Source organism: Schistocerca piceifrons, chromosome 6, assembly GCF_021461385.2.
Source record: "Schistocerca piceifrons isolate TAMUIC-IGC-003096 chromosome 6, iqSchPice1.1, whole genome shotgun sequence".
Taxonomy (NCBI): domain Eukaryota; kingdom Metazoa; phylum Arthropoda; class Insecta; order Orthoptera; family Acrididae; genus Schistocerca; species Schistocerca piceifrons.
The window spans coordinates 488,889,459-488,902,137 of record NC_060143.1 but is presented as its reverse complement, the minus strand read 5'-3'; the positions used below and the strand labels follow the sequence as shown (position 1 = coordinate 488,902,137).

The following is a 12,679-nucleotide window of genomic DNA, read 5'->3' as shown; positions in this document are numbered from 1 at the left end:
GCAGTAATTTTCTTAGTCCCTTGCACACATTATAAAAGCAGCAGTTTTACTATCACTTGTTTGTTTTAATGTTTCCACAGAAAAATAAACTCGGTTTACATTTATAAAAGGTTTTCCCTCATCGTACAGTCTGTCATCAAACCATGCCGAATAATGGCGAAGATAACTTGCAATTTACTGTGATATGTATTTTGATGCAGTCTTCTCGGGATGTGAATTCTTTTTTTCTCTGGATGAATTAAAAGCAGGTTTGAATATTTACGATCAAATGCCTTACATAACCATGAAAATAGATATCGTATGGATGCAACAGCGAAACGCACTCGCAGGGAATGACTTGAATACTGCACGATGGCAATGCCTCACCTCGAAAAATCTACTAGTATGATTATGAATTCGTTTGTCTTCCTGATGAGTTAATTGACAGAGAAAATATGTTCTCCTTCACGTGGCGTTAGTCACATCAGTCAAAAATTTTGTTGTGTTTGTCTGTTGCTAGATTTTCGCGCGCGGAGTGGCCGCGCGGTTGGAGGCGCCATTTCACGGATTGCGCTGCCCCTCCTGCTGGAGGTTCGAGTCTTCCCTCGGGCATGGGTGTGTGTGTGTGTGTGTGTGTGTGTGTGTGTGTGTGTGTGTGTGTGTGTGTGTGTTGTTCTTACAAGGGAACCTCCCCATCGCACCCCCCTCAGATTTCATTATAAGTTGGCACAGTGGATGGGCCTTGAAAATCTGAACACAGATCAATCGAGAAAACAGGAAGAAGTTATGTGAAACTATGAAAAAATAAGCAAAATATACAAACTGAGTAGTCCATGCACAAGATAGGCATCATCAAGGACAGTGTGAGCTTAGGAGCGCCTTGGTCCCGTGGTTAGCGTGAGCAGCTACGGAGCGAGAGGTCCTCGGTTCAAATCTTCCCTCGAGTGAAGACTTTAATTTTTTATTTTCAGACAATTATCAAAATTCAGGCACTCACACATAATCAACTTTGCTCTCCAAAATTCCAGGACATGTTCAGATTTGCTTGGACTTATGCAGGATTTGACGGTTTACACACGGAAAAATTTGAAAACATTAAAAACATATGTTTTGACAGAGCACAGGGAAAACTATGCGACTGTGAAAATGTTGCATTCATTTGTTGCCGTTTATGTGACAAAATCTTATGTTTTCATCACTTTTTTGGGGTTGATTATCACATCCACAAGAAAACCTAAATCGGGCAAGGTAGGAGAATCTTTTTATCCATTCGCCAAGTGTACAAGTTACGTGGGTCGACAACATATTCCTGCCATGTGACGCACATGCCGTCACCAGTGTCGTATAGAATATATAAGACGTGTTTTCCTGTGGAGGAATCGGTTGACCTATGGTCTTGCGATCAAATGTTTTCGGTTCCCATTGGAGAGGCACGTCCTTTCGTCTACTAATCGCACGGTTTTGCGGTGCGGTCGCAAAACACAGACACTAAACTTATTACAGTGAATAGGGACGTCAACGAACGAACGGACAGATCATAACTTTGCAAAAATAAAGAAAAACTTTTCACTCGAGGAAAGTCTTGAACCAAGAACTTCTCGTTCCGCAGCTGCTCACGCTAACCACGGGACCACGGCGCTCCGGAGCTCAGATTATCCTTGATGTTGCTTATCTTCTCATGGACTACTCAGTTTGTATATTTTGCTTATTTTTTCATAGTTCCACACAACTTCTTCCTGTTTCCTCGATCGATCTGTGTTCGGTTTTTCAAGGCGTATGCACTGTGCCAACTTATAACGAAATCTGAGGGGGGTGTGATGGGGAGGTTCCCTTGTTAGGATAAGTTAGTATAAGTTAGTGTAAGTAGTGTGTACGTATAGGGAACGATGACCTCAGCAGTTTGGTCCCTTAGGAATTCACACTCATTTGAACATTCTCCCAGATTTTACTGGAAGAATGATGACGTTCCCACATTTTTCCTTCTACTCATCCACCGTTTTTTTCGAATCCTCGGTCTAACGAGACAGTGCTCGCTCGTAGGCATACGTAGACCTTTGGCTGTAACGTTCTTGGAAGGTTTACAGTATACTGCGCTGTATACGCGTGAATCACTTTCTCCATATCCCGTCGCGATGGTTCAGGGTTTGGTTACAAGTCTTTTCGTAGTCGCGACCTGGAAAGAGAACATAGGTATGTGAATATTTTATTATACGTAACGCTACAGTGTTTCGATTGACGTCGACGAATGAGAATTCTCGACTCACCTGTTTGATCAGACGTTTTAATTACAATGCCTTCCTTGGAAAGTTATTTGCAGAGTACTTGTGGACGCCGTAAGTACAATCCTTTCATGGAGATTTATTTTCAATCCTTTTCATACTTTTTATAAAAATATTAATACGTACAGTATATTGAGCATTATATCGGTTTATTTCCTTGTAAGTAACCTAAAACTCTCTCCTGCCTAACAGGCCTTCGAAGGCCTTCGACTGCCGTGTCATTCTGAGCTTAAGACGTCACTGGACACGGATATGGAGGGACATGTGGTCAGCACACTGGTCTCCCGGTCGTCGTCAGCTTTCGTGACCGGAGCCGCTACTTCTCAGTGAAGTAACTCCTCAGTTGGCCTCACAATGTCTCTGTGTACCCTCCTTGCCAACAGCACTCGTCAGACCTGAACTGTCATCCATTCTAGTGCTAGCCAAGCCCGACTGCGCTTGACTTAGGTGATCTGACGGGAACCGGTGTTAGCACTGCGGCAAGGCCGTTGGTAACGTAAAAAGAGACAATAAAAAAAACTGATTCTCCCAGAGATACTTGAGTCTCCGACCCTCGGATAAGCGTAATCTACTCTTTCAGCTGCACCATCCACGCCTGGGGACTACAATAACGCAAATGACTTATCTCTCGCCAAGCCCGCGTTTGACTCCCATTAATATCACGCTCATTTTTGGCCAAGCCCTGTATGTACCATAAAGTTGGATGAAATCGGTAATGACGACTAGGCACGATCACCTGTGAGTACGCAGACTCCGTTTCTCTACTGGCCGAAATACACATGTTTTTTTCGATACAGTTTAAGTTGACGTGTCATGTTTTGTCGGCGAATAGTCAGATGCACACTTTAAATGTTTCTGGGCAGCAGAATTTCGGTCAAAACCTGACGTCGCGACAGTATGTGTACGTAGTGGGTGCAGAACGTAATTTTGCAACATATTTCGGATCAGTCCTCCAGAAGGGGCGCAGTCCAACATATGGGGCAATGTAGAAGTATTCTGGAAGCATCACTCCCGTGCAGGGTGAAACTGAACGTGGCAGACTAAACGTTACGTATAAAACTGCGAAACACGTCAGAAATATCTTCGGGACAAGTAGAACGCGTCAATGGGAGCTGCTAACGATGACATCCTTTCCACCGTTGAGTTCCTTGAGGATGTCCTCCAAAGGTCATCCCTTGGTTTCCGGCAGCAGCCACCATCCGACGAGGCTGCAAGTCAGACAGGCAGCGGCGAAGAACCAGAAGGTGCCGTACACTCCCATGGACTCCGACATGGTTGGGTACAGTTTGGTCAGGATGGTTGCAGTGACACAGACCATCGTGTACATGGCAATGGCAGCCAGACCTCTGATCCTCGGAGCCGCGATCTCGGAGAGCACCACATATGGCAGTGGGTTCAAGCCAAACGAATGCATCAGCACGTATATGGACAAGCATGTGGCAGGTAACCATCCGACGGACGATATGTCTACGTCTGTCTCCTGCTTGAGGTACATGTAGACCCCCAAGAGGGCGACGCAAGTTCCAATTACCGCATTGGAGAGGAACAGCAGGGGTCGTCGACCGAGGCGATCCATCGCCAGAGCGGACGCCAGACCGCCAACAACCTGTGCAAACAGAAGAAAAATGGTAACTGTACGCTTGGAAATGTCTTTACCGTGTTTGTTTTCGAAATATTAGGTTATTGGGGATGCGATTGTGTAAGTAGTTGTATAAATCACGTCTGAATTCACATAGAGTATTATTCATCCTGGACTTAGTACACCGAACAAAAAATTAATCACCCACAGGAGACATCAAGGTAATGCGCTATCGAAACGTCAGTCAGAAGCTTCTGCTAGATATTGTGTAACTGAGGAAACATATAAATTCCATTTCTCACTGTTTGCTTTTGTGGTTCCCAGTTCGAAGACTGCTTTGATGCAGCTCTCCATGTTACTATATACTGTGCAATCCTTTTCATCTCCGAATAACTGCCACTGATATCCGTACTGTTCTCTTTGTCTACCTGTACGATTTGTACCCCCCCCCCCCCCTCTTCCCTATTTGCCACTAATACTAAACTGGTGATCCCTTGACGCCTCAGAATGTGTCCTATCAACCTATCCCTCCCTCCCAGTCAGGCTGAGCCTCAAATTTCAATTCTTCCCAATTCTGTTCAGTAGCCTCTCGTAAGTAACGTGATGCACCCACCTAATCTTTAGTCCTGCTCTCTCTGCCACTGAAAGTCACTAATTCCCACTATACATAACTGCAATCTACCCATTTCTCCAGAGTGAGTTTTTCACTCTGCAGCGGAGTGTGCGCTGGTATGAAACTTCCTGGCAGATTGAAACTGTGTGCCGGACCGAGACTTGAACTCGGGACCTTTGCCTTTCGCGGGCAAGTGCTCCACCAACTGAGCTACCCAAGCACGACTCACGTCCCATCCTCACAGCTTTACTTCTGCCAGTATCTCGTCTCCTACCTTCCAAACCTCCATCCCGAGTTCGAGTCTTGGTCCGGCAAACAGTTTTAATCTGCCAGGAAATTTCATTCCCATTTCTCTTTTCAAATTTTCTGACCTACTTACTCTGGGTATAGCTCTAGTTTTGTTTCCTAGATGACGACACCCTCCTGAGTAATCCCCGTCCGGCGATCCAAACTGGGAACCATTCTACCACCTGGATATTCTGCCCACGAGAAGGCCATCATCGTTTAACCATACAGCAGAGCTGCGTGCCCTCGGGAAAAGTTACGACCGTAGTTTCCAGTTGCTTTCAGCCGCTCGTAGTACCAGTACAACAAGGCTGTTTTGATTAATGCCACAGATCAGTATATAATCTAGACTGCAATTAGTGAAAACGCTACTGGCCCATTCTTGGAATCACATGTTTCTCTGGTCTCCGTCGTGGCTGCAGCTACCATACGGCTACCTGTACCACGGAGGCACGCAAGACACGCCACCAACGGCAAGATGCCTAGTTCAAGGGAGGGGAGGTGAGCAGTTCCTCACCGTATTGAGGCCATTATTAATACTTAGGACTGTGTTACACGGTATTAGTGTGACATATCCGGGAACGACTAAATTTTTATCTGTGTGCTGCTGTTTTCTCCCTTGAAAGCTTGAAAAAGCTCGTCTGGTATTATTGATACGGGAATGTGTAGAACCATGTTAATTTGGACAAGAAGAAACTGAACGTATTTTAAAACTAGGGTAATCGAGATACGTTGAAATTGAATTATCAAGTACGAAATAAACGAGTATTGAAAAGAACCTACATTGTTAAGGCGTTTGGTACAGTTCCCCACAGTCGATTAATGAACGAAGTAAGAGCATATGGACTATCAGACCAATTGTGTGGTTGGATTGAAGAGTTACTAGGTAACACAACGGAGCTTATCATTCCCAATGGAGAGAAGTCTTCCGAAGTAAGAGAGATTTCAGGTGTACCGCAGGGGAGTGTCGTAGGACCGTTGCTATTCAAAGAAATGGTTCAAATGACTCTGAGCACTATGGGACTTAACTTCTGAGGTCATCAGTCCCCTGTAACTTAGAACTACTTAAACCCAACTAACCTGAGGACATCCACACACATCCATGCCCGAGGCAGGATTCGAACCTGCGACCGTAGCGGTCGCGCGGTTCCAGGCTGTAGCGCCTAGAACCGCTCGGCTACCCCGGCCGGCCGTTGCTATTCTGAATCTATATAAATGACCTTGTGGATAACATCGGAAGTTCACTGACGCTTTTTGCGTATGATGCTGTAGTATTTGGAGAGGTTGTAACAATGGAAAATTGTACTGAAATGCAAGAGGAGCTGCAACGAATCGACGCATGGTGGAGGGAATGGCAATTGAATCTCAATGTAGACAAGTGTAATGTGCTGCGAAAGATCCTTTATCATTTAGATACGATATAGCAGGTCAGCGACTGGAAGCAGTTAATTCCATAAATTATCTGGGCGTAGGCATTAGGAGTGATTTAAAATGGAATGACCATACAAAGTTAATCGTCAGTAAAGCAGATGGCAGACAGAGATTCATTGGAAGAATCTTAAGGAAACGCAGTCCGAAAACAGTACACTCGTTCGCCCACTGCTTGAATATTACTCACCAGTGTGGGATCCGTACCAGATAGGGTTGATAGAAGAGATAGAGAAGAGCCAACGGAGAGCAGCGCGCTTCGTTACAGGATCATTTAGTAATTGTGAAAGCGTTACGGAGATAATAGATAAACTCCAGTGGAAGACTCTGCAAGAGAGACGCTCAGTAGCTCGGTACGGGCTTTTGTTGAAGTTTCGAGAACATACCTTCACCGAGGAGTCAAGCAGTATATTGCTCACTCCTACGTATATCTCGCCAAGAGACCATGAGGATAAAATAAGGGAGATTAGAGCCCACACATAGGCATACCAACAATCTTTCTTTGCACGAACAATACGAGATTGGAATAGAAGGGAGAACCGATAGAGGTACTCAAGGTACCCTCCGCCACGCACCGTCAGGTGGCTTGCGGAGTATGGATGTAGACGTAGATTAAGCGGCTAAAATGGACACCATGTCCAGTAGAAAGTTGCCTGTCTAACCGTTTCCACGGGCAAAGAAATAAAAAAAAGTGTTTCATACATTGCTGACAGATTTTAAAAAATTTAAAATGCTCTCATATATTCATTATAGGGTATAATCTTGAATTAAAGGTGTAACAAAATTAAGTCAAGTGTTAAGGTTAGAAATAGTGTGTCGATGGAGCGTTAAGTCACAGAGCACAAATTACCCACACTGCACTGCGGTGACAAACGCCAGGGCTTACCCCCCTACATCGTGACGGACATTCTTTTGTCCGGCGTGGTACAGCAGCTCGATGTGGCGTTGACTCGACAAGTCTGTGGAAGTCCCCCGCAGAAATATTGAGCCATGCTGCTTTTGTAGCTATCCATAACTGCGAAATTGTTGCCGGTGCAGGATTTTATGCTCGAACTGACGTCTCGGTTATCTCCCGTAACTGTGCGGTGGGATTTACGTCGGGAGATCTGGGTGGCCACATCATTCTCACGGATTCTCCAGAATCTTCTTCAAACCGATCACGAACAACTATGGCCCGGTGACGTGCCGCATTGTCATCCATAAAAAATTCCTTCATTGTTTTGGAACATGAAGTCCATGAATGGCTGCAAATGATCTCCCACTAGCCGAACATACCAATTTTCAGTCAGTGATTGGTTCATTTGGATCAGAGAGGACCCATTCCATTCCATATAAACAAAGTCCACGCGATGACTGAGCCACCATAAGCTTGCACAGTGCCTTGTCAACATGGCCGAAATCAAGCCCTACCATCGGCTCTTACCCACTGAAATCGGGATCATCTGATCAGTTCACGGTTTGACAAACTGCCTGTTGGCTTATGCCTCGGGTTCTTCAGCCGACGTTCATGTAATCATTTTACTGACGTTTCGCCAGCGCGGGTGGCTGGCATTGTCAAAGCTTCACCCTCCATCGCCGATGGTGATCTGGATCCGAGCTCGCGGCCGCAGACTACATGTACCCGGCGCGCCAACGTCCGAGGGCTTCTCCGCGGTCATTTCCGGTGCAGTTCTCCTCTTGCTACCTGCGACGGTCGTTTGCTGCAGTACGGGAAGCCAGTATCCGTTTACCTTAAGGCTTTCCTCTTTCTTCTTGAAGCTGTTGGCGTGTTTTTGTATTTCTACAGCTTCTCTGAACAAGCGCGTGTGATAGTGCTTCTCTACAGCCAGAACTTCCGTGTCGGCGAATTATTAGAGAAGCACTTTCACACGCGCTTGTTCAGAGAAGCTGTAGAAATACAAAAACACGCCAACAGCTTCAACAAGAAAGAGGAAAGCCTTGAGGTAAATGGATCCCGGCATCCCGTACTGCAGCGAACGACCGTTGCAGGTAGCAAGAGGAGAACCGCACCGGAAATGACCGCGGAAAAGCCCTCGGATGTTGGTGCGCCACGTACATATAGTCTGCGGCCGCGAGCTCGGCTCCAGTTCACCACCGGCAATGGAGGGTGAAGCCTTGACAATGCCAGCCACTCGTGTTGGCGAAACGTCAGTACAATCGTTAGATGAATGTCGGCCGAAGAACCCGAGACAGAAGCCAATAGGCAGTTTGTCAACAAGTGGCCACGAAACCCTTAATAGTTTTGTAGTTCACGGTTTGCCAGTCGTCTAGGATCCAACCGATATGGTCACGAGCCCAGGAGAGGCGCTGCTGGCTATGTCGTGCTGTTATCAACGGCACTCGCGTCGGTCGTCTGCTGCTATATAGCCCATTAATGCCAAATTTCTGCGAAGTGTCCTGACAGATACGTTCACCGTATGTTTCACAATGATTTCTGCGGTTATTATACACATTGTTGCTTGTTTGTTAGCACTGACAACTCTACGCAAACTCCGCTGCTCTACGCCATTAAGTGAAAGCCATCAGCCACTGTGTTTCTCGTGGTGAAAGGTAATGCCGGAAATCTTGTATTCTCGATACACTTTTGACACTGTGAATCTCGAAATGTTGAATTCCCATTTGAAAATGGGATGTCCCATGCGTCTAGCTCCAAGTACCATCACGTGTTCAAAGTCTGTTAATTCCCGTCGTACAGCTATAATCACTTCGGAAATCTTTTCACATGAATCACCTGAGTACAAATAATAACTCCCCCATTGTACTGCCCTTGTTATACCATGGGTACGAGATACTACTGCCATCTGTAAATGTGCACAGAGCTATTCCTTGACTTTTGTCACCTCCGAGTATATTCATTCAGTATTTGAGAATGAGAGCACTCATGACTTCCAACAAACTTTACACATATTTTCGAAACTATTTGAAATATTTCTTGCTGCACCCTCCAAAAAGCCGGACGTACTCTATGGCTGAATCTAGGGAAGTAATGTAGAGAACAGCCGGCCAGGGTGGCCAAGCGGTTCTAGGCGCTTCAGTCTGGAACCGCGCGACCGCTACGGTCGCAGGTTAGAATCCTGCCTCGGGCATGGATGTGTGTGATGTCCTTAGGTTAGTTAGGTTTAAGTAGTTCTAAGTTGTAGGGGACTGATGACCTCAGATGTTAAGTCCCATAGCGCTCAGAGCCATTTGAACTCTCCAAAAAATTATGAAACGAAAAGAGTTCAGAATGGTTCAAATGGCTCTGAGCACTATGTGACTCAACATCTGAGGTCATCAGTCCCCTAGAACTTAGAACTACTTAAACCTCACTAACCTAAGGACATCACACACATCCATGCCCAAGGCAGGATTCGAACCTGCGAGCTTAGCGGTCGAAAACGAAAAGAATCTATCGCTTACTAGATTTTCGCTGTTGATGCAGTAAAACTTCGGCATTAGGCGTGAGGTTTTTAATTCATTACGTGTCTGCGACCAACTCTATCCGAACCTCATTTTGTAGGCAGTATTCACATGCATCACCGGATGCAGCGGCAAAATTATATCACTGTACGACTCAGAGTTCAGGAGTGTGGTATCTTAAACACTGAGATGCGTGAAAAACGGAGCACGATTAAGGTATCGTAGGGAGAAGGTCACTGGTAGATGACTAAAAGAAGCCTGTCGAAGACGCTTAACGGGAGAAGAGAAAGAGACAAGCTAGTGAGACATCTGCTACTGCATCTAGGAACAGTTAAGCTGTAGAATGAAAAATCAGTGGCTTAATTTGGCAAACTGGCGTGCCCAAGGCAAACTTGAACTTCGTCTGCCCTGCCACCCACGGTCCCTGCCGACATCTCTCAACGTTTTTGTTTCATCGTATTCGCTGCGCTGCTTAGCCTGGTTCTTCCCTTATTGGGATCAACAACACTTCACGTTAAATTAACAAGTACACATTTCAATAATTGTTTTTCTTGTGATATAATTCAAAATGTGTAACATGCAATTCAAATTCGTGTTTCTTGCAACAGTAACGCGATTCCTTTTGCATTCTTTAATTGTCCTTCACTACAAATCGTAATAAACAATAAATACAAAACACATCGTCATAAATAAAATTGAAATGCATTTCTACACGAACTAGTGTTAGTCAAAACTAGAAGAAAAGTTGCTATAATTGTGTGTCCGGAAACCAGTACGTGTTGTGACGTGGGCCTTCGAAGATGGCGTTCACGGCCTGCATTTAAGTATGAGGCAGGATTCCCGAGAGTTGGGATAGTAAATTACCGCATCATGCACGAGGGGGTAGATGACAATCCTCGAGCAGTTATGAAGATGAAGAATCAAGATGGCTTCTTTAATGAACGCACAGTAATTATTGGTGCAAGACTCAAAGGGCAAACACTTCACCAAACGGATTAACAGGTGCTGTGTAACAACTATTTCTGCCCGATAAATTACCAGCATTTTTGGAGAATGTTACCCTTGCAGAAAGACAATGACGGTGCTTTATGCACGACTGCGCAGCACCCCATTTCGTACGGATCGTGCAACAGTACGCCACCACGACTCTGCGTGGCGATCCGGTAGCACGGCCACCCCTTTCACTGCATGTACATCAGTTTCATTTATAGTTACGAGGAAGTATAAAGGCACTGTGGACGCCCAGCCCATCGGCAATGTGCATACGTCAAATGGGCGTGTGAAGAAAGCTCGTGAGGCAATTCGGATGGAGCCAGATGTATTTGAAGAAGTGCGTGATTCATTGCCAAGAAGGGTTGAAGGATGTGCCAGAATGTATAGTAACCACACGCAATACTGCGTATACAGGGTGTTTCACAGTCCATTTTACACACTTCTAGAGATTGTAGAGGGGACTAAGTAGGTCAAGTTTTGCATAGAAAGCCATGTTAAAAAACGTCATCCAAGGACGCTACAGAACGTCAAAGCTATAAAACGTAAGAGCCTGTAGATGTACATATACAGGGTGTTACAAAAAGGTACGGCCAAACTTTCAGGAAACATTCCTCACGCACAAAGAAAGAAAATATGTTATGTGGAAATGTGTCCGGAAACACTTACTTCCCATGTTAGAGCTCATTTTGTTACTTCTCTTAAAATCATTTTAATCATGGAATGGAAACACACAGCAACAGAACTTACCAGCGTGACTTCAAACACTTTGTTACAGGAAATGTTCAAAATGCCCTCCGTTAGCGAGGATACATGCACCCACCTTCCGTCGCATGGAATCCCTGATGCGCTGATGCAGCCATGGAGAATGGCGTATTGTATCACAGCCGTCCGCAATACGAGCAGGAGCACATTTGGTGCCGGGGTTGCGTAGACAAGAGCTTCCAAATAAATGAAAGTCAAGAGGGTTGTGGTCAGGAGAGCGTGGAGGCCATGGAATTGGTCCGCCTCTACCAATCCATCGGTCACCGAATCTGTTGTTGAGAAGCGTACGATCACTTCGACTGAAATGTGCAGGAGCTCCATCGTGCATGAACCACATGTTGTGTCGTACTTGTAAAGGCACATGTTCTAGCAGCACAGGTAGAGTATCCCGTATGAAATCATGATAACGTGCTCCATTGAGCGTAGGTGGACGAAACTAAAATGAGCTCTAACATGGAAATTAAGCGTTTCCGGACACATGTCCACATAACATCTTTTCTTTATTTGTGTGTGAGGAATGTTTCCTGAAAGTTTGGCCGTACCTTTTTGTAACACCCTGTATACGGGGTGATTCTGTGATGATACTACAAACTTTCATTGTTAATGGAGACGGGTAAATGTATCAATTTGAGGTAAGGGTCCGTGGTCCGGAAACGAGTGAATCGAAAGTTACAACCGAAAATCATTCTGATACCCCTGACAGTGGAATACATATACCGGTACTGTTGCTACTATGAATGTAGGGTATGCAACTTTCAGAGGTGGTAGTGTGGGCCAAGACTAGAAAAGATGTCCAGTAATCATGGATTCTAAACTGTACACGTGAGGAGCTAGGAGCATTTGTTCATCTTCGCTAGTATGAAACACATTTCTATTGAACAATGTACATTTTCGAACTCATGTTTACTAGACACTTTTCCTTGTTTTGGTCCATACTAACGTCTCTGAAAGTTACCTGCCCTGCAATCTCAAAAACAACAGTTGCAGTACGTGTTTTCATGTACAGTACATGTACACGTACTCCACGGAATCACCCCGTATATACACACGTTTACAAGCGCCGGCGCCTGTAACTTTCTCTGTAGCATCGTTGAATGACATTTCTGACATGGTTTCCTGTGTCAAACTTCATCTGATAAGTCCCCTCTACAACGTCTAGAAGTGTGTAATATGAATTACCCTGTAGTGTCTGCTTCCACGTAAGAGACGGGAGAGAAAAGACAGACTGGTCCTGTTGTGTATATAGTTCCGCGTAGTCAGCGCGTACACAACTTTCCCAATAGAGCGCGCCCCACTAAGCACAACAGCGCAGGTGCAGCGCTCGTCCGTCTCCGCACTACGACATGGCGCTGTCTTAGAGAT

The 12,679-nt window shown here is 45.3% G+C and overlaps 1 protein-coding gene across 1 annotated transcript in view; it reads right to left on the bottom strand.

Moving 5' to 3' along the window:
- Positions 1-3,426: 3,426 nt before the first annotated feature.
- Positions 3,427-12,679, bottom strand: part of LOC124803409 (facilitated trehalose transporter Tret1-like) — a 44,321-nt gene continuing 35,068 nt past the window's right edge. Inside the window, exon 4 of the mRNA XM_047264593.1 lies at positions 3,427-3,864. Coding sequence (XP_047120549.1) covers positions 3,427-3,864 — 438 coding nt within the window. The remainder of the gene's footprint in view (positions 3,865-12,679) is intronic.